Consider the following 25575-nt stretch of genomic DNA (forward strand, 5'->3'; position numbering starts at 1 on the left):
CTCTCCCCTTTTCTTAGCCAACGTGGAGCGGCGCTTGAGACTCAGCGGGGATGGATGTGCCGCTGGGGTTCCTAGAGCTAGATGCTTTGGGGTGCAGAGGAGCAGCTCGTATTTCACTCAGATCTCGCAGGGGTGTTGTGAGGATAAAATGGGGAGGCACGGTGGGTTATAAACGAATAAATAAATAAATATGAAGAGCTTGCCGGATCAGGCCAGAGGCCCATCTAGTCCAGGTCCAGCATCCTGTTCTCACCGTGGCCCAGCCCTATGTGGAGGCTGGGGATTGAACCTGGGTCCTGTATACAAGGTATATACATCTTAACATTGAGCTATAGCCCTTCTCCCAAAACCACATTTGGCCTTGAACTCAAATACATAAAGTGTTTTCTTCAACTGACAGGTAGAAGGTGGGGTTAAATGACAACGAAATGCAAAACGTGCATTTTGCAACAACTACATCTGCTGTCTTCAGTGGATCTAATGGTCAGGGGGTCCCTTTACCTTTACCTTTACCTTTACATCTGCTTTATTCAGTGCATTTTTCTAAAAAATATGTTTAGGGGTACTCTCATTTTGACTCAAGAAAATCACCATTTTATAGTCAAATCGGGGGAAATAAATGCAGGAAATGGACAAAAGTACAAAGATTCACAAAATGTTTAGGGGTATGCTTACCCCTGCGTACCCCTAGAAAAAAAAGCACTGGCTTTATTCATTTGAGTTGTTGCAAACTCTATTTTTAACATTTTATTGACATTTAACCCTACTCTTTACACTTTGTTAAAACGTATACAATTAGAAGTTTCCAATAAACTCCCCCCTCCCCCACTCCAGGTTCCTTGACCTTTAACAGGTGCATGACATACGGCAATTGAACTGGTGATGCTTCATCCATTCCAATGGTGATATTAGACACCAATACCCATCTAATTTCTGCCTTTCGCACACCCTTAAAGATAAAGGACTTCCGGACATTTCTATTCCCCACCTCATTGTTTTGTTTAGCATGCAGCCTGATGAAGAGTTCAGCAAAACTTGAAAGCTTGCATGATATGATTGTGGTTGGTCTTATGTTGGTTCTCTCCGGACAGAGAGATGAGATGATGATGATTTTACTATTTATATGCCCCAGCCACTACAGCAAAATATAAAAAAACCGTAAAACATCAAGCATTAAAAACACCCCTTCCTTCAGATGTCTTCTAAAAGCCATATACTGTAGTTGTTTATCTGTTTGACATCTGATGAAACGAACACGCCCTGTCTCTTGAATATCAGACCAGAAGCCCCGCCCTGTGGTGTTGAAAAGCGACAATATCCTTCGCTTTTCGAAGTCCAACGGGAGGGCGAGAGACGCCGATGCTCAGCCGGAAGTGTTGATCGAAAACCTCTTAATTCGAGTCTACCTCTACGACTTGGCCGGGCGTCCGGCGTGACGACCGTTTCCACACCTTTTTTTTCTTCAGTTGACGTCCGGCGTCGTACGTACGCACGCTGGGGGGGCGGAGCTTAGCTTTGAATTTGTCGCGGGGCGAAGCTGGGGCTGGGGCCGCGCCGGGTGGGGGGACGGGAGAGGAAGCGAGCGGGCGGAGGAGGAGGAGGAGGAGGAGGAGGGAGGCGAGGATGGGGTCGGTGGAGCCGGCGGCGGCGCCCCCCCAGGACAGCAGCCTGCGTGAGGAGACGGCGCCCGGCTCGTCCCGGGCGAGGCGCGGTGCGGCGCCCCAGCCGCCCTCCATCGAGGACTTCGCCATCGTCAAGCCCATCAGCCGAGGCGCCTTCGGGAAGGTCTACCTGGGCCGCAAAGCGGGGAAGCTGTACGCTGTCAAGGTGAGCGACCTCCGCGCTGCAGTGCCCACCGGCTTCCTTATCTTATTATTGTTATTATTATGAGGGCCGGATTTAGGTTTGATGAGGCCCTAAGCTACTGGAGGTAATGGGGCCCTTTCTATATCCAGCTGTCCTTTGTCAACAACAAATTGTCGCTGTTTTTTGTGTTGAATATATGCTATACAGTGGTACCTCGGGTTACATACGCTTCGGGTTACATACGCTTCAGGTTACATACTCTGCTAACCCAGAAATAGTGCTTCAGGTTAAGAACTTTGCTTCAGGATGAGAACAGAAATCGCGCGGCAGCAGCAGGAGGCCCCATTAGCTAAAGTAGTGCTTCAGGTTAAGAACAGTTTCAGGTTAAGAATGGACCTCCGGAACAAATTAAGTACTTAACCCGTGGTACCACTGTATGGTAATTTATGGACCTAATAGGTATTTAAAGCCATTTGCACATAAAAAATAGGAGCCTGTACAACACAAAACACTGTTGCTGTATGTAGGTTTTGTTTTATTTGATTTTTTTTCTTATATTTTAGAAATGTACATCCAGGTTTTTTCCTTTAAATTCTTTTGGGGCCCGCAAGAGAGTGGGGCCCTAAGCTATAGCTTGTTTAGCTTATACCTAAATCCGGCCCTCCTCCTCCTCCTCCTCCTCCTCCTCCTCCTCCTTCTTCTTCTTCTTCTATATTTTTCATCTGTTTGCCATCCGACTGGTGCCTTCCCGCCTCCTCGAGGGTGGAGACCAGAGACAGAGACTTTTCTGTGGTGGCTCCTAGCCAAGGAGGCCCCTCCTACAGGTGTCACATGCTGTCAGTTATGCTCCAGGCCTCCTTCCCCTCTCCCCACAACTATTTCCACAAGCTATTAATAACAGCAAATATACACTTTCTTTCACTTTAGCTAGACACTCATTGGGCTTCAATTGGCTGTTACTGTTTCGGAATGCAATCTTAACTAGGTCCACTCAGAAGGCCTGTTGAATTCAGTAGGGCTTATTCTCAGGTAAGTGAGTTGAGACTAGCCCCTAGGTTTCAGATTTGCTGTATTAGCTTGTATGCCTTTATTTTACCAGTTATCAGTAATAGCATTTTCAGTTATTTCTTACTACTTGGTTTGATATGCTGGAAACCTAAGTATCTGTTGAAAGTGTGACACATTGGATAGATGAAAACATTTTAAAAAGCAAACAAACAATGAATTCCTCCCTCTTCCGTTTATCAACCTATTCATGTATTGCTTTACAGGTAGTAAAAAAAGCTGACCTGATCAATAAGAATATGGTCCATCAGGTGCAGGCAGAGAGAGATGCCCTGGCTCTCAGTAAAAGTCCTTTCATTGTGCACTTATACTACTCACTTCAGTCTGCCAACAATGTCTACTTGGTGAGTAAACTACTTACAGTGCCTTAAGGCAGCTTCCAAAATATGCTCCCCAACCAGTTTTAGAGAAGTCTGTCTTCTTTGAAAGGTAGCATTTAAAAACATTTCAAATTTGTTTTTTGTTTTCTGTTCTCTTCTTGACCAACTTTGACTTTTTTCAAGATAGTCAACTTGGAAAAGAAACAAGCTGTAGAGACCCCAAGTATATCTCTGTATTAAGGCACCATTGATTTGGCCCTGTTAAAAGTCCCCATAATTTAATTTCCTTTTCTGCCTATATCATGACTTCTGACATGGCCTCTCTAGAAACTGGCATGCATTCTAGAAAACAGTAATATAAGGAAATCAGGAACTTCACCCACACTCCAAGTATAGAATTATAATAGATGTTATCTCTGATCTAAGAGAACAATGAATGTCTTTTATAGTAACATTTTTCACTGGCAGGTAATGGAGTATCTCATTGGTGGAGATGTTAAATCTCTTCTTCACATATACGGCTATTTTGATGAAGAAATGGCAGTGAAGTATATTTCTGAAGTAGCACTGGCTCTTGATTACCTTCACAGGCATGGGATAATCCACAGGTAAAATTGGTTTTTTATGCCTTTCTTGCTGCATTTCATTCACTTTTAGTTGAGACAGGGAGACTGCGGGTGTTTAAACAAGGCAGAATTGAATTCCCTTCTTATGTTACTTTTAATGTCAGTCTAGCTGTTGCCTTTGCAGTTCAACACAGTTCCTCAAGGAATCAAATCTGTCACCTAGCTTGTTCTCCTAATGGTATTTTGTTTTCCAATAAGTGATATTAACATAAATGCAAAACCTCATCAAAGGAAGAAAAAATCCTTTGCACCTGTTGAGGTGTCTTGCTGAGTTTACACTACCACCTCCTTATTGTTTTTATTTTTTTGTTATTTATTGCATTTATATCATACTTAATGGCAAAAAATAACCCTACTAACATAGGACAAATATTCCCTCCTCTTTTGAAGCACAGGGATTTGTGTCCTTTACATGCAAACTTATTTCATAAGACTTATTTCTTATGAAAGCTACTTGGTGCATAGACCTGCTGACCTAGCATGGATGAATGTTCCTTTGATAGCTTTTTGTGGGAAGTGGGGAGTGACCTCTGAAAACAGTGCCCCATGTTACAATAAGCCACCTGCATCTGTGCTGCAATGTTATTTCATTTTCTTTATACCTGCAGAGACCTGAAGCCAGACAATATGCTGATATCTAATGAGGGTCACATTAAGTTGACAGACTTTGGTCTCTCCAGAGTTACTCTGAATAGAGGTGAGACATGTATACACCGCAGCCCATCTCATGCGTACACATGTGTATACGTGTGTGTATCTAAGAGATGATTGGAATTCTCCCAGATATATATTGATGCTTAACATTAGTTTAGATGTACAAAGATTCATTGTTAACAGGTCTGCCTCGTCACCTGCAGGTGACCGGACAGGGACATTTTTTTTAAGGTGGAGAAGTTAATTTTTCCCCTCTGACTGATGGGAATGGTCATCCAAAATGCCAGGAGGAGGAAAGCTGCTATAAACACTCACTAGCAAGTTGGATTCCTTGAATAGCAGGACTTGCTTCCTGGCAAACAAGCATAGGATTGTGCCATAAGTTAAATGCTGGCACATGTGAAAGTCAAATAGTTTTTCAGGCTGGTGACTCTTAGGGAAATATTTGCAAGGTGTAATGTAAGTATTTTTGTGCTTTTTCAATATAAGTTCCCCCCCCCCCTGTAAAACTTATTCAATCTGATACACATATATTTTTCATCTTCAGTAGCAATCCTGACCTTCCTTAGGTATATGCTTCTGTGTAGATCAAAAGAAGCAATTTCTTCAAAGAGTTATTTTCCAAGAGCCACAGTGTGGGAACTGCTGCCAGCTACATGCAAAACAAGCCTCTTTAACATGCCTATATTTTTTTCTTATTTAAACATTTGGAGAAGCTTGGAACTCTCCACATTGCCAAAAAACCAACATTGTAAGGAGCTGCTTTTAGTTTTACTATGCTCAAGCTTATGGAATTTGAATAAAATAATATTTTGGCTTGCAGTGACCTCTACTGGTAAGTGCAAGTATAAATAGCTAAACAATGTACTAAGATTTATACCATCTGATCAGATAATTCCCAGCGCATCTTACACAGATTATAACAATTCAGTACAGCACCATTAATTCCCTCAGGTGATGGGACATCCAAGGGAGATGTTGGGGGTGGAGGAAAGACTTGGATGTAGAGCTGGTTCAAATATAACACTAAGTCAGACCATGGCTTAGCACAAATGCACAAGTCTGAGGGTTCCTAGAGAGGAAATTGTGACCACTGTGCTCCTCCCCAGGACCTCTTGCTGCTGTACTACCATAAGCTTAAGCCATGGTTTGGCTCAGTGTGCTATCTGAATCTGGGCTTGTGGTTTGTCTCCCCCAGCAGACGGTGCAGGATTAAGCCCTGTCGTCCCTGCATCAGGGGATGGGTGGGAAAATTGCCTCAAAGCCCAGATTAGACCCCCCCTGGTGGCCAGAATTTCCCCACCTCTGCTGTAAATCTAAGCCTCTGTTACAGCTTATGGTTTACCTGGAGCGAGACAAACCATGAGCTAAATGATGGCTTGACTCAAGATGACTGAGGGAAGAGTGTTGTAGCTACAGCATTTTCTCTCCAGGAACCACATATTCACACTAAACCATTGTTTGGCTTAGTGTTATGTACAAGCTAGCTCATGATGTTAAATCATTTCCTCAACCTTCTGGTGCTCCTGTCACCATTTCTACTGTTCATATGCGGCCTATAGCCAAGTCTAAAGTTAGAGCTACATGCGTTTCACCGCAGTCTACAAACACTTTTTAAAACCCAATTATAAAGTAGGTCCTAATACTCTTACTCTTTCTTCAGAACTAAATATGATGGATATTCTCACTACACCATCCATGTCTAAGCCTATGCAAGACTATTCACGCACTCCTGGACAAGTGTTGTCTCTCATCAGTTCCTTGGGTTTTGTAAGTAGGCAAAATAATTTCCTGTTTCCCAGATGATTAGAACATAGGCAGCTGACTTATACTTTTGGTCCATAAAGCTCAGTTTTGTCTGCACTGACTGGCAGTTTCAGACAGAACGATAGGGATTGATCCTGAGACTTCCTGCATGGAAAGCATGTTTCTCAACCTGTGAGCACAACTCTTTTCCTGGTTCTAATAAATTTCCTGAGAAAGTTCTCAATCTTTTGGAGCATTAGACAGTCCCTGAATTTCAGCTGATGTTTCCTTCTCCCTGTAAAGCAGGGATGGGGAGTCTATGGTCCTCCATATGTTGTGGACCCCAACTCCCATCAACCTCAGCTAACATGGCCAATAGCCAGGGATGATGAGAGTTCTTGTCCAACAACATCTGGAGGGCTACAACTTCCTTGTCCCTGGCATAAAGCATGTTACAAGAACCTTTTGTTGCAAAGATCCAGTTACATCAAGTGATGTGTGTGTAGGATATGAAATAATAAAATGTTATGGACTGTCTTGTATCTGGTTATTTGTGTATCTGTTGAACAAGCTTCTCTCATTTTGACAGTATACTCCAGTGGCAGGGACAGTGCATGCACCTAGTCCAAGCCCTCTTTGTGGAAATACACCTCAGCTTTCTCAACGATTTGTTTCCCCGCTATCCGTGAACCACAAAGACTACAGTTCTGCGTCAAACAAGCTACTGAAAGCATGTAAGTATAAAAGAGTTTCCTATCTTCATGTGTCTAAATACTTTCTTGTGAATGCCCTTGCCATCAGAGATGTGGCAGGTGGTGATTGGGGGAAGGGCCTTTTTGGCGGTGGTGACCCATTTTTGGAACAAAAGGCCACTCCCAGGAATTGATCAGTGTCTATTGTGGTCTCCTCCCAGCTCCAGGTTCTTTTAACTTTTAATTTATTCATTATCATTTATGCTACTTTTTGTGCAGCTTTGAGATTTGTGTGTGGTTGTGCTTTGTAGGTGTTTATTATTAGTACAGGCAACTCCCAATTTATGTGGGGTTTATGTGCATTTAAGTGAAATTGCGTATACCTGTATTTGAAACACCATTGAGAAAGCCTGCAAACACCCCATTCTGCCTCTACCCTGCCCTGTTCTGCCCCTTTTTGTGACACTTCCAGGTTCAGTGTGGTGTGCATGCATGTGGTCATGCACGTACTGGACACGCCTAAAATGGTCACTGCCTGTATACTGTATTTCTGTATTGTAAGCTGCCCAGAAAGGTTTCTGGCAGCTGAACCCAAAGAAATTCAGATTTACAGAACTAGGGTTCACATTGTTTTATTGGAATAGTCTTTAAACTTTTGAGATTTGGGGCCTGTCTTAGCCTCAGCCTTCAACAGAGAAACCAAATTGCTGTGATGTGAATGCAGTTTTATTCTCCAGGATAGTAGATTGGTGGGCATTCTAACTGCCTTTACTGCCTTGTTTTCTTTTCTCTTTCATATTATCTATCTATTGAGGTGGTTTCTTTCTTCCTGATAACTGGCTAATCTTAGTGCCAGTGTAATGTAGCAACCAAGTGTAGCAACCAAGTGTAGCAACCACATTCACACCCTCTCCACCAGGCAGAACTCCATATTGCACACTAATTCCATTTCCCCCTTTTTGTCTTTTGACTGCATTTATATTACTGCTTTTTATAGCTTGAGTGTATTTTATAATAATTGAAAGAAGACCTTGCTTCATTGCCACTTGCATAATGTACTTCTAATGTATTATTCATATTGCATGTTGCAGTAATAGTAAATAATAATAAATTTTATTTATACCCCACTCTCCCCAGCCAAGGCTGGGCTCAGGGCGGCTAACAAACAGTAATAAAAACAAGTTGAATGAATTCAACTTAAAAACAAGATTAAAATGCAGCCTCATCACAGGAGGAGAAAGGAAAAAAGAAAGAGGGGGAGGGAATCAAATTGACTCCAAGCCAAAGGCCAGGTGGAACAACTCTGTCTTATAGGTCCTGCAGAAAGAAATCAGATCCTGTATGGCCCTGGTCTCATGGGACAGAGCTTTCCACCAGGCAAAGGCCCTGGCTCTGGCTGAGGCTAATCTAACTTCCTTAGGGCCCGGGACCTCTAGGGTGTTGCTATTTATGGACCTTAAGGTCCTCCGTGGGGCATACCAGGAGAGGCGGTCCCGTAGGTACGAGGGTCCTAGGCAGTGAAGGGCTTTAAAGGTCAAAACCAGCACCTTAAATCTGACCCTGTACTCCACCGGGAGCCAGTGCAGCTGGAAAAGCACTGGGTGAATATGCTCCCATGGCAGAGACCATGTGAGGAGCCTCGCTGCAGCATTCTGCACCCACTGGAGTTTCTGGGACAGCTTCAAGGGCAGCACCGCATAGAGCGAATTAGAGTAGTCAAGCCTGGAGGTGACCGTCTCATCGATCACTGTGGCCAGGTCGGGGCGGGAAAGGTAAGGGACCAACTGCTTGATGCGGCAAAGGTGGAAAAATGTCACCTTGGCTGTTGCTGTAACCATGGAAAGGGAGGCATCAAGGATTACACCCAAACTCTTAATGGAAGGCAATGGCACTAATTGGGCCCCACAAGAGAAGGGAGTTGGCCCCTCATCCCCATGCCATCCCGACCCAGCCATAGGACCTCTGTCTTCGAAGGATTTAGTTTCAATCAGCTCCCACGAAATCATCCAGCCACAGCTTCCAAGCATCTGGTCAGTGTGTCCGGAGCCGAGTCGGTGTGGTCATCCATTAGCAGATAGAGCTGAGTGTTATCAGCATATTGGTGACAGCCCAGTCCAAAGCTCCGGATAGTCTGGGCAAGGGGGCGCATAAAGATGTTAAAAAGCATCGGGGAGAGGATTGCGCCCTGCGGCACTCCACACACCAAGGAGTGGCACGACGACATCTCCCTCCCTAGTGCCACCCTCTGTCCCCGACCAGAGCTAAAAGAGCATAGCCAGTTACGGGCTATGCCCTGTATCCCCATGTCGGTGAGGCGGTGGTCCAGAAGATCATGATCGACCATGTCAAAGGCTGCTGACAAATCTAAAAGAATCAGCAGTCCTGACCCGCCTCGATCCAGTTGTCTATGGAGATCATCTGTTAGGGCAACCAGAGCCATCTCGGTCTTAAAACAAGGACGGAACCCGGACTGAAATGGATCTAAAGCTGATGTTTTCTCCAGAAACCTACCAAGCTGTTCAGCAACCACTCTCTCAAATACTCTCTCAAGTAAGAATAATTATCAAGAATTCTTCTGGAATTGTGAGCCGGGTGGGTGTGGGACCTGTAAGGCAGGACAAGCTGATAATTACATACTCTATCTAGTCTTCCCTCACTGTTGAGCAGATTTGCCGTGAAACTGGCTACAATGCTTTTTGTGTCTTCATAAAAACATGAATTGCTATTTCTGAAGGTTTAGATTCTTCGGCTCTAACACCAGGAATGCCTGTGAGGAGTCTGACCCCAACTCTGCATCAGTGCAGGAAAAGGTTTGGGACCTCCAGCGCCAGTAGCCATTCCCGCACCCAATTATCCAGCATGGAGTCAGAGTGCTGCAGCAGCCCCAGGTGGGAAAAAGACGTGCAGGTCAGGACGACTTCTTTTCTTTCTGGTGGTTTCTTTTTTTCTTCCTCTAACTTTCCACTAAATAAATCATTCAGAATCTACCCTGTGAGGGAGGGCATTGCACCACATTCCAAAGCCTAAAAAAGTTAACCTCCCAGAAGGGCAGACCTTAAACCTTCTATCTTCTTGGGCTTTTCAGTACAGGTACAAGCAGATTCCAAGGTAGGCATATAGTAATCCTAGGGCTCACATAGCCTCCTCCTGTTCTCCTTCTTTCAAACATCCTGCTGTGTAAAGAAACAAAAGCCCCAAACTAGGAGAAACCTTGTGGGTTTGAACACAAAGTCTCTTGGGGCAAAAAATCAAGTTCTGCTTTCACATAGGGTCTAAATAGAAAGATTATGGTGCTCCTGTAAGAATGAAGAACCCTTAGATCTGCCCTTGATTTTGCGATGCATAGGAGATTTGGGGTAAGGGGAAGAGGAGTATCGCCAGAACAGGCACCTAGGACTTCTTTGCTGTACGATTACACAGCTCTTTTTTCAAGTGTAATGCACCGTATTTTTCGCCCCATAGGACGCACCTAGTTTTTTTGGGGGGGGGGGAATAAAGAAAAAAATATATTTTCCCCCCAGAACGGGCTGCTGCCTGCAAGCCTTGTGAGCCCGGCGGGACCTCCCGCCGGGCGCGCAAGGCTTGCGGACACCTTCCCGAAGCACGGGGCATCCTCCGGAGGGCACCCCATGCTTCAGGATGCAGGCTGCCGCCCCAAGCCTCACGCGCCCAGCGGGACCTCCCGCCAGGCACGGGAGGCTTGCGGACACCTTCCCGAAGCACGGGGCGTCCTCCGGAGGGCGCCCCGTGCTCCGGGCTGCAGGCTGCTGCCCGCAAGCCTTGCAAGCCCGCGGGAACTCCCCCGGGCTCTTAAGGCCTGCGGATAGCTTCCTGAAGCCTGGAGAGCGAGAGGGTGCACACCGATGCCTCTCGCTCTCCAGGCTTCAGCGAAAGCCTGCATTCGCCCCATAGGACGCACACACATTTCCCCTTCATTTTTGGCGGGGAAAAAGTACGTCCTATAGGGCGAAAAATACGGTATGTGCAGCAGAGTGCATTGTTCGTAAAGTGTTTTATTCCACCTGTTAAGTGTTCAGTATGGTGGATATGATTTTGGCTGGGAAAATGCAAACTAGAAACCACCATGATTAAGGACTGCCCCTTTCTATACAAACCTTCTTGGGCACTCAGGTCTGTATTGAGGGCCCAGTTCTATTCTCTCTCCTGCCCCCTTCGACCCCAGAAGCTGTCTGAAGTATGATGGATGTATCACAAAGCAAAGCCTTCTCAGTCTTGGTGTCTAGATTTTCATCCTAGAGAAACCTGCTTGCCTTTTGGCAAGCAGCCAAGACCAAACCCTTTCTGCAAGCACTTGAATTTGGAGGGAAACAGTTTTGTGTTGCTGTTGTATTCCTTTTTATTGTGTATGGTTTTTGTTTTAATTACTGCAAATTTAATATATGGTATGTTGTTAAGCTGCCCTGGGACAGGGTCTCTCGACTAAAAGGAGGAATAGGGAATAGTGTAATAAGTTTGTATAATTTATTAATTCATTTAAGCATTTTCATACATTTGGAAGTACTTGATTTTCAGGAAGCAGAAGATATACTCTCATCTGCCCCAGGCAAAGAGAATGTACCAGAGAAGGCCAAGGATACAAATTTTCTGCTTGTCAGTGATGCTAAAGGCTTAAAGCAGAAAACACTGGAGTCTGTCATCTCCCCTATTAGTAGCAATGACTCTGGGAACAGGCGCAAAGGACGGATTGGACATTTTGACTCATGTGATATTTCTATAAGGACTAGCGCTATTAAAGACCTCGGCCGAAAATGTCTTTCAGAATATAAAGAATGGGAAGAAAAGGGCTATACAGAACAACCTGCTCTGACTAAAAAGGTTGCAAAATCTAGTTACCACTTGTCCCTTTTGGGAGATAAGGAGACAATGTTGGAGATGCGAGGTGTCAAAAGATCTTTTGAATCAATTGACACCAGCCCTTCACAAGAACGGATCCTTGCCAAAAAAAGCAATTCAGAATACAAACGGGGCTATAAAATTCCAGAGAAACAAAGCACAGGTTTAACAACTGAAATCTGTTCTTTAAAACTTGATGGGCACCTGCAAGAGACCTGTACAAATGAAGCTCAAGCAAAAGACTGCTGTTGCACTGAACAAAACAGGGGTTGCAAACCAGCCAATCCTCTAATAGCAAAGAATCTCATGCATGATCTAGATGCAGATTGTGAAAAAAATGAGAAAAAGGAACACATGAATTCCAGTTTCTTATGCATTGATGATGAAAAGTCTTTAGCAAGCATGAGTGTAGACTCGGATCTGTCCCTTCGAGAAGTATCTACTGCAGAGAGTCACTTGGAAAAGCGCCTTTCTGATTTCGATGGAAGCATTAAAGATCTCACCTTTGAGGAGCTAAAAACAGAGAACATGTCAACAACATCACCTTATTGCTCAGATGCCTTGCCAAGAAGTGAAGAAGTACATGCTGTCCAGGAGAGCAAACCATTGTATCATGAGCAGGACAAAAACCTGAAAGGTGTCACTGAAATGCACACTGACAATAACTGCTCTTCATCTGTGGAGATGAAGGCACTGAAACTCTTAAAGAAAAATGTGGTTGCTTTTCGGAGTTACAACAGTCAGATCAGTGTGTCTAATACATCTGAGCCTTCGAGAATTAGCTGGATGACTGTAGAAGGAATGGATATCTCTGCTTGCAGTGGCTCTTATCCCATGACTGTTACACCTGCACAAAAGGGAGCACCTTACAACGTATTTCAGGTAGGTACGAAACAGGCTTATTGAACATTGTGCAGTATCAAAGGGCCACTTGATACAAGTCAAATGCCCTTATTGAAGGGACAGAGTTAGAGCTGCCTTTTCAGTTACCGTATTTTTCGCTCTATAAGATACACTTTTTCCCCCCCAAAAAAGTAAGGGGAAATGTGTGTGCGTCTTATGGAGCAAATGCAGGCTGCGCAGCTATCGCTGAAGCCAGCAGAGCAAGAGGGAGAGCTGCGCCTCTTGTTGTGATGCCTTCCCAGCGATGCACGATGAGGGGCGGAAGAGAGCCCTTACAGAGGCCCTTCCGCCCCTCATCCTGCTTCGCTGGGAAGCCAGCAGACCAAGAGGCGCTGCGCAGCTCTCCCTCTTGCTCTGCTGGGTTGAGCAAAGCAGCGCAGCGCGTCTTCAGCGAAGCGGGAGGAGGAAAGGAAAGGGCTCCCTTCCTTTCCTCCTCTGCCTCCTCCAATCCCCCCAGCAGGGACAACGCTGCTAGGCGGCCAGCAGATCCAGCTTCCCCAAAGGGGTGGACGGACTGCAGGCTCCTTAGCCTGATCCTCCCTCCTCCTCCCTCTTCCAACAACATTTGATTCATAATGGTGTATTTGAACATAATACTTGGTTGTAAGGCAAATAACCAAAGTGATTTAGGAGAAATTAACTCTGCCCCACCCCAATACTTTGCAATATGAAAATACTGAGAAAAATGTATACATCACTGATGATATTTCTTGGCAGAAGGAACAGGCTCTAGCTGTTCCACACCTAACTCATTCCTACACAGATTTAGAAGTTGTGAGTACCTTGTATGTACTTTGGTGAAAGTGTGTGTGACCACACCATGGGGAATTCACTGCCAGTCAATGGGCGCCACTTATTGTTGAAATAGGTTTTGAGTATTACAGTATAATTTCCTGCGCAGGAAAGTCATTGTGTGTGAAATGGTTGTAGGCCTTGAGGGAGTTTCTGAAGGAGGCAGTTAACTTGAAGAAGACGGGTATACATTTCTTCTTTTCATTTGGTGACAGTTTAGTTGAATGTAGATCCCATTTACACAAATGACAAATCAGTGGGTGAAACTAAGCAAAGTCCTCTTCATACGTATGAACACATGATGAGGCTTTCCGATCTTAAACCGGCTAGCTCAGCTTTATACAGTGGTACCTTGGGTTACAGACGCTTCAGGTTACAGATCCCTGGAAGTCATTGGGTTAAGACTATTCAATAAGAGTTGCTGGTGGACTCTTTGAAGAAGGGTGAGAAGTTCCCAAGTGTGCATCTTATGGGAGCGATGCAGTTCCCAGGCACATCTTTCAGTCTTCATGAGTGCATCTCTTCTGGAGATTTGACACATCCATAGCTTGATCATTGTCCTTGAGTGGTTAGCCTAGCTTCATAATGGATTATAGAAATAAAGATTCAGAATCTCTCATTCCTTTCACACTCATTGTTCATGTGTAGCAAGAGGCCTCGATAAGACAAATGTCATTTATTATTAAAAACCATTTAAAACGGTCATATTCAGTGAAGGCATTTCTTAATGGAATGTGAGAAAGACTTGGCACAAAAGGAGGCAATTGGAAAACCTTTTTGCTTGAGAAGTCCCCATTAGGATGAGGTAGTAATGAACACTTTGGATTCACACGAGTGTTGAGAGGCTTAGATTCAGAGGGGCCATCATTGCTGGATGCTTTTTTTGGCTCCACAGCTCAAGTAATTGAGCCTACAGCCAGTGTGAAAGTATAAACGTATAGCTTGTTTGATACCTGTGTTTGATATATCTATTCTTGGACATCAGACCCCTCAAGGAAACAGTGGAACACCATACAGGACCCCCAAGAGTGTCCGAAGAGGAGCTACTCCAGTAGAGAGAGAACGCATTTTAGGAACCCCTGACTACTTGGCACCTGAGCTCCTCTTAGCAAAGGCTCATGGTAAGCAAACTGCAGTATAATTTCATGTATGTGTTACACACATTTCCTCATTTTTGTAGTGAGATCTGGCTCACTGCAGTTGAGAGCACTTTGATGTTAGACATTACTGGAATCTGGGTTTAATCTTAGACGTTCCTAAGAGTTAAGGGGTTTTTCTTTTCCTTATTTAGTCTTCCATTGCACTATTATCCAAAAAGTTTCCTAAATTCAATTTTCTTTGCACAAGAGGGGGGGAAAGTGAAAGTTTTTGGTTTCGGCGTTTCATTAAATCACAGTTATGGTCTAAATCCCATTGCAGATGAATTTGAACTATGATTTATTCCCACATTGGGGTGGAACAAAACAGGATCAAACCATTGTTTAATAGTTTGGTTTGTTCTCCTGGCTAGGTTTTTCTGGATTTGCACCAGTTCAGAATGTCAGGAAGAAAAATGGTATGACCCAATGCTAGAGAAACAAGTGCATAAGAAAATATGGTTATCCTTAACACACTGTTTTTTGTATGTGCACTGTTAGCTTAAGCAGGTGCATTCATACATACAACCCTTGAGTTGCACCCTGGAGCTGTATAGTTTGCAAGTATTGCCATTTGATCCTGCAAAATTTATAAACCGTCCGCTAATCTCTGCTAGTATGTGATAAATAGACAATGTAGCAAAATATTCATTGTGCGTTAATATATTAAGTTAACCATTTTAAGGAAGCAAAGCTAGGATACTTGTCTTAGAAAAATACCATGTGTTGGTGAATTTGTAAAAAAGTTACTCATTAGAAAAATGTTAAAACTGAGTGCAATGTAATGAAGTTTTTAATATATATTTATCAAAATGTTTCCCTGGTATTTTTTTTTTTACTCACAGGAGTTCAGGTCACTGGTAAGTTTGATTATAGCACTTAACAGAACAGTCAAAGCATAATTTGATCACACTGTTTAAGATGAAAGAAAGTGAGAGATCCGCATGACTTGGCATATAGTTGTATCTGCTTCTGCTGCTGCATCTCTTCCCTGTTCCGTCAGGGAAAGGGGCGGGGCAGAAATAAACTATACAGCAGCAGCAACAAGAAGTAATGAAAACACTGTGGCATCTTAATGTCCAGCACATTTAATATGGCATAAGACCCATTCCATGGAAGATCTTGAATTCCATTGTTCTTTCCAGGCCATACTGGCAATAAGTAAAACATTTCCTTGTCCTTCTTTTCTTGCTTACAAATGCCGTGTTGTAATCCTAGTAGAGTTCTCCATTCTTTTGTTTTCTGAAGCGTGCTGCATAGAGATGATGGTGGTGGTGATATTTTAAAGAACAAATCTCATGTGGAGGGTGGAAACATACGAATTCCTTTTACCACTCTTAATTGCAGTAAGTAGGTCTGTCCTGCAAAGGTTAACATGCAGTAGCAATAGCATGTAACTAATCACCTGGAAAAATCTGTAGAATTAATGTTGGCTTCTCACAGGAGGAAACCAACACACCCAAGTTACAATCCTTCTTTTGAACATAGCTTCCCTATAATAGGACAATCTGGTTTCAGCAAAACACATACTAGAGCTGAGGTGGGCAAACTGGGTCCTGTGCTGTCTGCAGCTCCTTGTCTAGTCATGGATACCAAGAGGGATCCATCTACAGTGGCACTTAAGATTGGGGTAAAGAAGTTGGTGTAATCTGCACAGATCCATCAGGGGAGAATGACAGCTTGAGGATATATTGAAGCAGAGTCTAAGGACAGAATTGACAGGAAGAAAAGTAATAATGCTGGGAGTTATGGACACAGTGTCATTTATAAATGGAGAAGTGTGGGAATTGTGTGCCATTAGACTTTTAACCATATAAGGTTGTCTTGTAGTGAAAATCAGGAAACTTGTCTTGAAAAATGTGGCCATTTTATCAAATATGAAATACAGGTTTCTCAACACTTCCTATAGGATGTGATCTTATTAGACTTTGACAGCTTTATGCATATTGCTACTCCCCCCCCCCCACAAAAAAATCCAAGTTCTCTCACATTATTAAATGCTACTTGCTTCACTGATTGCTGGATATATATTTATTAGAAATCAAGAGGTAAACTGAATTGTAGAAATAGGTTTTAGGTAACTTGATACACCTAGTTTTTAGTTTTTATTTCATATGAAAACTACCATATTGATTAAATGAATGGGCTGGTTTCTCATGTGTATGCTCCTGACTATCTGCCGTTGAGTATTCAAATACAGATAGAATGTATGAACCAAACAATTTATTACCAGCTGGCAGAAACCTCTGCAATTACCGAAGTGGCTGCGGTCTGATGACTGGGGTCATTCAGTTCACCTGTCGTATTCACCTCTGTGTACTGAGAACCCATTGGACAGTGGGGGTGGGTGAAACAGCAGGCAAATGTACCAGCATCTGCAATGCAAGCAAGTTTTCACAGCAAGTGCATCCTTCCTTCCTGACATGATGGGCTGTATGGAGCTTTAGCTGTGCAGCAGCTGCAGGGTGCATGTTGCTTTTTAATGGCTTGTGGTGTCTCAACAGCTTTGCCTGCTTGGTCTTTGACTGCATTTGATCAGTATTCAGTTTCATTAAGAGCATACCAATAGCCTGTTAAGATCAGGCCAGTGGCCCATCTAGTCCAGTGTCCTGTTCTCACAGGGGCCAACCAGATGCCTGTGGGAAACCAGGAAGCAGAACATGAGCACAAGAACCCTCTCCCCTTGGGTAGTTTCCAGCAACTGGTGGGTGGATGTATTGCTGCCTCCAACTGTGGAGGGTAGAGCAAAGCCATCATGTCTAGTAGCCACAGATACCCATCTCTTCCATGAACTTGTCTAATCCTCTTTTAAAGCCACCCAAGCTGGTGGCCATCACTGCCCTCCTGGGGGAGCTGAGTGAAGAAGTATTTTTTTATCTGTCCTAATTCTTCCAACCTTCTCCTTCGTTGGATGTCCACAAGTTTGAGTGTTATGAAAAGGGGGTGGGGCTTTTTTCTGTCCACCTTCTCCATGCTAGGCGTAATTTTGTAAACCTTAAAGCTGTCAAAGAGCAAGTAAGTGGAAGTTCACCATATGTTGTCCTATTAGCACTGCAGAGAGAACTTCCTGTTGAGTCTGAGCTTCTCTGGTGCCTATTTCTACACTAGATATTCACATAAATGTTTACCGTACTTTTCCGTGTATAACACCCCCCCCCATGTATAAGATGCCCCCAATTTGGGGACGGGACTAAAAATTAAGAAAATGGAGAGAGATTGCCCAGAGTTGTTGAGCTTTTTGGGCAGAGGATTGCCCCTCCTAACATATGTCTCCTCGCTGGCAGAAGCAGCCAATTGCCTGCCCAACTACTGCAGCGACAGCCAATCAACACCACCCCTTGCCGCAGCCACCAATGACACGCTGCTGAAAATTTCCAGCTCGTGGCATAAACCAATCCCACGTCCGTCCCCTCCATGCACTATCTATGTATAAGAAGCCCCTATTTTAAACATAATTTTTAAATAAAAAAACCTATAGTTTTATACACAGAAAAGTACAATATTTTTATAATAATGACTTGTTCTCTGCAATCATTAGTCAACTCAGAATTTATTTTGAATATGAGGCTCTAAATCAGTGGTAGCCAAACTTGTCCCGCCAGCTGTTTTGGAACTACAATTCCCATCATCCCTGACCACTGGTCCTGTTAGCTAGGGATGATGGGAGTTGTAGTCAAAAAACAGCTGGAGAGACAAGTTTGGCCACCACTGCTCTAAATTATGTGCTTGGTTCCTTTTTAAAACCTAGGAAATGCAGACTTTTGAATTTTTCTTTGTTTACACAACTGGTCTTTGAAAGTCCCAGGGTGGTTTAGAATGGGAGGTGACTTGCTTTGCTCTGCCTTCCGTCGTTTTAAGGAAACATTAACATATTGGGAATAGCAGAAGGGAAAATGGAAGGCGATTAGAAAACAATTTCTGCCTTGTATGCTGCTTTCGTGAATAACAGGTGTTTGGGCGCTCGGTATCTTCCCAGGCAATACACCTTTACATAATACCTCTCATGGTGGTCAATTTATGTCGGCTTTCTTCACTTCAGGTCCTGCAGTAGACTGGTGGGCACTTGGAGTTTGCTTGTATGAGTTTTTAACTGGAATTCCACCATTCAATGACGAAACACCACAACAAGTATTCCAGAATATTCTGAAAAGGGGTAAATTACCATACTTTCGAGCAAAATTAATTTCAAAGGTTGTTGGTCCAGCATAAGTACAGAGACGTTTTGTGTGTGTTTCTAGATATTCCGTGGCCTGAAGATGAAGAGAAATTGTCAGATGGTGCTCAGAATGCAATAGAAGTTCTTTTAACCATTGAGAGCAGTAAGCGAGCTGGACTCAAGGGTTAGTATATGTTAGTTCTCTCTTTAATGTTACCATTATGATTTTTCTTTAGCAATTTAGAAACCTGCAGTTTGAGTGCATATGTTATTGGAGGGAAGACTATCTGCTATAGCCATTTCTAGTCATTATGCATGAAGATGGTCAGTCCAACACTATAGCTGCCAGGTTACAAAATTCACAAGATGAAAATCCAGTGAAAGGCAAGAACCATTTTATTTATTCTTCCATGGAGCCCATAGCAGTGTATGTGGTTCTACCCTTGTAGCAATTCAAAATAGTAGGATAGGCTGAGATACAGCCATGGCTTGTTTATTCAGCTTCATGGCTGAGCAGTGGTTTGAATCCCAGATTCCCTGAGCCAGCCTCACATTCTATCCACTACACCACATTGCCTTACTGCTTCTGTTTTTTCCTGTTAGTGTGAATCTGGTTTATCAAATCCACACATCATGGAGTTGCTGTCTAGAGAGTGCTTCATATTGTCTACAGCATGCAAGTTCTGCTGGCTTAGGGTTACCTAGTGTAGAAAGAGAACTTTGATGAATGCTTTACAAAAACATTTCAAATCTATAAGGGCAGGAGTACGTTGGCAAACCCTTACTAAGACAGACGTTTAATTTCAGTTCTTATGACTCTAAATACAGTCAGACAAATTTAAGAAAAAATACATTGCAGACATCCAGAATCAGACAAAGAAGCTGGAAAGTGCAAGGTGTTCATGCAAAGAAATCTAACCTTTGTTAAAAAATTTATTCCAGAACTGAAACTTCACCCCCTCTTTCATGGTGTGGACTGGGATAATCTGCATAATCAGACCATGCCCTTCATACCACAGCCAAATGATGAAACAGATACTTCCTATTTTGAAGCTAGGAATAATGCTCAGCATCTAACAGTATCTGGATTCAGCTTATAGTACGGGAAAATGGAATTATTTTCCAGAGAACGGCACATTTAAGAAGCTTCCTTAACATAAGTTTTACTCTCTATTTTCTAACGCACCTGAGTTTTTTAAAAACCTGATTTGCTTTTAACTCTGCATATATATTTATATATATTTCTTACAAGCTGTATTGAAACCATTCATTCCAAACAGCTTCTGAACTATATTTTTAGTCTACTTACAGCACCTTATGTAAGTCTTTAAGTATTACGTATTTAATGGTGGTATAACACAGTGACACTGAACAAAATGTCAAACGTTGGGAGGAAGAGCTGCTTTGTTGCTGAGCATACCTGGGAGGTTAAGTGCATAGTGATTATTTTGGTGCCTCCAATTCAGCCACTTTACAGACTCAATTCAAAACTGTTTTCTGACTTTTCAAGCTGTGCCTGTAGAGCAGCCCGAAAATGCTCCTATCCCATTGTGTTCCACATACTTTAGGTAATTTGTATACTGCCTGCCCTGCTGCTTAAGCTGCCAATGTACTAAATTATCTCTAATGTCATTGTCAAGGTCTGTTTCTCCCACCCACCTTACCTATGAACATTGTTTAGGTCCTCACCAATGCCATCAATCAGCCTATTACCTATCTCGTCAACTGTCATTTTATTTTTGGTGTTGTTACCTATCTTTAATTCAAAATATTATCATGTTCAAAATGAAACTATCATCTGAATGATCTAGCAGTCATTACAGAGGTTATCCAGTTTTCTTCCTGTAGGGAATATGCCAGTTTTCTGCCTGTAGGCAATATGAGTAATTCAGCAATTAACACCTGCCTACATACTGCTGCCAGTAAATGCGATAAATAAATGATAAAGGTGTGAAGTTATTCATTGATCTTAACAGCCCAGAATAAATGATTACACAATATTTTCAGCAGGTGTACTGGTATTCTGTAAGGTGTATAGAGCAATACTTTGAAACAACTGAGCTGCCAATGCAAATGAATAAACTGAGAACTGTGAGCTAGCTTCCTCCTTCATATAACCAGTGGTGATGGTACCTTCAGGTATCTCCAACCTTCTCAGGCCCAGGACCCACTTTTAACAGACATGGGGGCCCATTTCTTCATCTTTTACCATATATTTGCACGGTGACAGCACTCCTGTTGTGACCCACCTTGGGTCAGGCCATGACCAACTAGTGATTCTCAACCCACCAGTTGAACCCCAATGGCTTATTAGAGGAAAGAGTCTCAAAACCTGGCAATCTGCTGGAGTACTTACCTGTTCTGGAGACACACTACCTGGTTTACCTGCTGCTGTCACCCTCCACCCTTTGGGGAAGACTGAAAGTTTTGTATTTCCACAACTGCTCTCCTACCTCCCCTTCCTTAAGCTGTGCCCTGAAGCTCTGGTGAAAACCAGCCATGAAACAGCAGGAAGACTGTCCTTTTTAAGAAAGAGTATTTTCTGAAGCTGATCCCCTTCATCCTTGATGAGAATAAAGCAACTTGGAACAATTAGGACAAGAGTGTTCTTATTGTCATATTCCAACCCGGTCACTGTTTTGAGAACCTTGAAATCTTAAACTTCAAACAGTCCTATGTTACATTCATTCATTCAATCATTCAGTTATAAAATGTCCTTGGATAATGCGCCTGTCATTCTTTATTAAATGTTATTTACAGTAGATTAAGATGATCTAACTTTTAAAACTAAACTTCAAAATCATGTTCTAGTAAACAAGGCAGAAATTCTAACTCCTGTAATTACATTATTTATATAGCATATAACAGGTATGAAGGTGCTTTTCTTCAAGACCTTGCCATCAGAGCAGATGCAACACTGCCCATGAGCTTTCTGTAATGCATCACTCTGAAGTGTTACACAGTGCAAAAAATGTCACAGTCCAGAAATTACTTTAAAGTAGATTAGTTGACTGCAGTAGGTTCATAAAGGAGTAAGCAGCTGTGGAGTTGCTGCTCTTTTCACAGGTCTAGAATATGTTTTTCTATTTTTTCAATACACAAACTGAAAAGCAATCACTTTAGGTTGATTTTTATAACATCATATAACGAAATGTAATGTTAGTTAAATGCTAACTTTCTCGTTTGCTATAGAAAAGTCCCTTCTAGTTGTAGTCTGAGATGTTACTACTGAAATTATTGGGCTGTTATATCCAAATAGGTATCTAATCAAGTAGAAATCTAATAAAGTGACAATGCTAAAATTGTCTTGAAAGTGTTTAAAGGAAAGAGACTTGCACCTGTAAAGGGCCCGGGTATGAGAAAATGCCGCAGCAATTAGGTATGTAAAAAAAATTAAAACAATAGAAATATTGCCCTAAAGTTTTAAAAAGCAATGGCCCTAAGAAGCAAATGCAACAAAAGATTGGGTGCCAACTGCTGCTTTAGAGTACTCGTGTGCACATGCAGACACGCACACAGTGGTCTAAGCTGACAGTGCTGATGAGCCATGGGAGCAGGAAGGGGCTAACTGGCTTGAGTCGAGGGGCGAAATTACACTGACACCAGCTGAATCTGCGTCAGGACTGTCACTACTTCTAACAGAAGATGGGAAGACTGAATGCTTGTCCCAATTTTTTAAAAAACCCTCCACACAGAAACATGGTAGGGAAAAGCTCTCTTTTTTTATTTAAAATAATGTGGAATTTCTGGTATGGAGGAACATTCAATCATACAAGCCTCACCTGCTGTATTTGGTAATAGTCATAGGTTTATAACCCTAGTGAGAAAATATATAATAGAGGCCCTTTTACCAGGTCTAGCCTGCACATGTAGCACAGCTTAGTCACCTTTAAGGTACTGGATGCAGGGTTTTCCTGCAGCAGCAGCTTCTTACTGCCCTAGCACTGGAGCCAATCCATTCACAACAACCCGTTTCTATACATTTCCTGGGACAGCAGTGTAAGTTTTTAACATGCATTTTGAACACCTTCTAAATTAATATTATGCAACTTCTAAAACTGAACATTAAGGACTATTTACAATAAACTGTACTTACATTCTTGTTCCATTGATTTCAATAAGACAATGTAGGTTAGGGGGTGCCAGGGCCATTTTACGTACTTTATTCTGTGTACTGAGTTCTGAATCTATCGTGCCATATTCAAGCTCTGACTGCTGATCTAACAAATTAAGATGCTTGACTTGTTTTTTAAAGCAGCACTGATGGTCCCCATGGAAGTACAACCTACAGCTTCAAACACTTGATTTGTTTCCTAAAAAACTACCTCATATATGTAGCAGCAATTTATATATTAGATCTCCCAGAGCTACAATGTTAATTGCAGTCATACAATCCAGATACTTGGACTATTCCAGACTTTAAAGTTTCCTCTTGTATGTTTCCTTGTATGTTTTGTATGCTATGTGGAAAGTCTTCTGCGGCATTATAAAATAAATCATGTTAAAAGTAACAATTCACAGGCTTTCATTATTGTTTTGTTGTTTTTCATTAATTGAATGAACTTCTTCATTCCAGCTTTGGGAAGAAGAAACACTCTCAGTAGATGCTGCAGTAATAGCCTTCAACTCTACAGACTGTTCATCCAAAAAGTACATTCCAAAACAATTAATTTAGGGTTCATGTGATTGCTGGATGGGATAGTTGTATTTATTTGTAACCTAAGAGCAAGGGACCATTCATGTATGGTATGCCAGGTAGTGCAAAAGGGGAAAAAATAGAAGAAAGATGTAGCCATCCCAGCATCTGCAGTTCTTGCAGGTCTTTTAAATTACTTCACCTTCCAGAGTCTCCACGTTAGCAGTCATTAAGTAAAATCAGGAATTGAATCCTCAGTTTTGTTTTCTGAGAAGGGGAGAAGAAAACACCAACTTGAAATGCCATCCTAAGAATTTCTTCTTAGCAGTCTGTTGAGTTTGATGGAATTGCATGCAAAATTGCTACTCCAACACTTTCATTTACCCATAAACATTTTACAATATTCTTGTTCTAAGCCTTAAAATGCTTAGAATTACACTATCCCTGATTAATACCTTTTACTGTTTCACTTTATTCATTTTAATACTAAAATGAATAAGCTGCTTTACACATTTCTGTATATGTGTTGTATATATAATATATGGGACACGGGTGGCACTGTGGTCTAAACCACAGAGCCTGGGGCTTGCCGATCAGAAGGTCGGTGGTTCAAATCCCCGCAATGGGGTGAGTTTCTGTTGTTCGGTCCCTGCTCCTGTGAACCTAGCAGTTCGAAAGCATGTCAAAGTGCAAGTAGATAAATAGGTACCGCTCCAGTGGAAAGGTAAACGGCATTTCCGTGCGCTGCTCTGGTTCACCAGAAGCGGCTTAGTCATGCTGGCCACATGACCCGGAAGCTGTACGCCGGCCTGCTCCCTCGGCCAGTAAAGCGAGATGAACGCCGCAACCCCAGAGTCGTTTGTGACTGGACCTAACAGTCAGGGGTCCCTTTTATATATAATATATATACAAGGCTTGGCTTGAGGGGAAAAATTAGTGAAACTTTTTCAACAAAAAATACTTATTGTTAATAGTTCAAATACATTCATGGCAAAACGTATTTCACATTAAACTTGTGCTTCTAAATTCCTACTAAACAAGAGAAGTATTCCCCAAATTCGAGTGATATCAGGACAAATCTTCCACTTGTCTGTCCATTACTCTCATACCTAATAATAAGCCTGATGTCTTCATTATTTTCTTCAGAAAAAAGTTAAGACTCGACCACTGGACAACACTGACTACTCAACAAACTATGAAAGTGCAACACATGAGGCAGCTTGGCATAAGATTCTGCTTTGACTAGTGTACTATTCCAGCAAAACACTATCTGTGTGAAAATATATATCCCTAACATAAAATGGAATCTTTATGGTCCTTGTGAAAAAAATCCTTGTGTGCTGATAAGATTATACACAATCAAGAAAGGAAATTGAGAGAGGCCAAAGATCCAAAGGGCAGCATGGACTCGTGCATTAGCAGAGTAAATTAGCAAATCTAACAGGATTGACAGTCTTACCTCCTTCTCCTTTGAAGATACACATGTACCAGCCACTGGGCAACAAATGGCCAGAAAACAGCAAAGACTAAAGTACCAGGAGAAATCTCAAACGGCCACCAGGAAGGTCTCTAAAATAACACACACAAAAAATAATTTCTCCAGTTATATAAGATGTTGGTAAATGTCTGCATAGACATAGAACTATCTAAGATTATATATTTGGAACCTATATGTTCTGCCCCAAATGGGCACTGTGTCACCTGTATATTCCTCCCTAGTCTCTACATTTAGAACTGCTTTAAAATTTCCTCCTGTAGATCTGTCTTGCAAAAAATATTTGAGATTAATCAGGGTAATAACTAAAACAAATGGATCAAATTAACAGGAGACAAAAGGCAACAGCATTTAAAACGCTGCTTTTTGGCCTCTTTTTAAGATAATTGTGTTATGAAAAGTTCCATTTTAATCTTCATACAGTCAAAGGAAAGCCAACATAAAAATCAAAGCTGCTCTGTTGAAAGTAGGTAAGATCTTACCTTTGCAGGTGAGGGAGTCTGATTATTTGAATGTACAGTTGCAGTTCCTGCCTGCAAATAAAACATAAATTTAACACAGTGACAGATTATGTTTCAAATTTATACTCACAGCTTCACATTATATTCCTACTGTGGTTTCTGAAACATTGTAACGTAACATTGTTACTCACATAATGAAACAGAACACTTCTGCCTGGAGTGATGATTTTGCC

The 25575-nt window shown here is 42.3% G+C and overlaps 2 protein-coding genes across 8 annotated transcripts in view; one reads left to right on the plus strand and one right to left on the minus strand.

Annotated features, from left to right (window-relative positions):
• The first annotated feature begins 1589 nt into the window (after nucleotides 1-1589).
• MASTL (microtubule associated serine/threonine kinase like) lies at nucleotides 1590-25441 on the plus strand. 4 transcript variants are annotated; one of them, XM_053359661.1, is made up of 12 exons: nucleotides 1591-1827; nucleotides 3078-3215; nucleotides 3660-3799; nucleotides 4426-4514; nucleotides 6135-6241; nucleotides 6807-6951; nucleotides 9644-9816; nucleotides 11443-12645; nucleotides 14444-14579; nucleotides 18634-18747; nucleotides 18833-18934; nucleotides 24533-25441. In XM_053359661.1, the coding sequence occupies exons 1-12, from the start codon at nucleotides 1624-1626 to the stop codon at nucleotides 24541-24543; spliced, it is 2562 nt and encodes an 853-aa protein (XP_053215636.1). In that variant the 5' UTR covers nucleotides 1591-1623; the 3' UTR covers nucleotides 24544-25441. The 4 variants fall into 4 exon arrangements, with proteins under 4 accessions (XP_053215635.1, XP_053215636.1, XP_053215634.1 ...); XM_053359659.1 differs by lacking the exon at nucleotides 24533-25441 and adding an exon at nucleotides 19693-20750 and having other exon boundaries at nucleotides 1592-1827; XM_053359660.1 differs by lacking the exons at nucleotides 18634-18747; nucleotides 24533-25441 and adding an exon at nucleotides 19693-20750 and having other exon boundaries at nucleotides 1590-1827.
• Nucleotides 21468-25575, minus strand: part of ACBD5 (acyl-CoA binding domain containing 5) — a 31245-nt gene continuing 27137 nt past the window's right edge. For 3 of the 4 annotated variants that reach the window (XM_053359663.1, XM_053359664.1, XM_053359666.1), the window contains 3 exons: nucleotides 25364-25414; nucleotides 24846-24955; nucleotides 21468-23653 (listed from right to left, as the gene is read on the minus strand). In XM_053359663.1, coding sequence (XP_053215638.1) covers nucleotides 23641-23653; nucleotides 24846-24955; nucleotides 25364-25414 — 174 coding nt within the window. In that variant the 3' untranslated portion in view covers nucleotides 21468-23640. Of the gene's footprint in view, nucleotides 23654-24841; nucleotides 24956-25363; nucleotides 25415-25575 lie in introns of those variants that run through there. The other variant, XM_053359665.1, reaches the window with a different exon arrangement.

The sequence above is a fragment of the Podarcis raffonei genome, chromosome 12, assembly GCF_027172205.1.
Source record: "Podarcis raffonei isolate rPodRaf1 chromosome 12, rPodRaf1.pri, whole genome shotgun sequence".
NCBI classification, from domain to species: domain Eukaryota; kingdom Metazoa; phylum Chordata; class Lepidosauria; order Squamata; family Lacertidae; genus Podarcis; species Podarcis raffonei.

Excerpts from the sequence above, each read along its gene's own strand:
- MASTL (XM_053359659.1), top strand. The coding sequence starts at position 1,624 with ATGGGGTCGGTGGAGCCGGCGGCGGCGCCCCCCCAGGACAGCAGCCTG. Across the intron at positions 6,952-9,643 it reads AAACAAGCTACTGAAAGCAT|GTTTAGATTCTTCGGCTCTA; the intron begins GTAAGTATAAAA and ends CTATTTCTGAAG. Across the intron at positions 9,817-11,442 it reads GGTGGGAAAAAGACGTGCAG|GAAGCAGAAGATATACTCTC; the intron begins GTCAGGACGACT and ends CTTGATTTTCAG.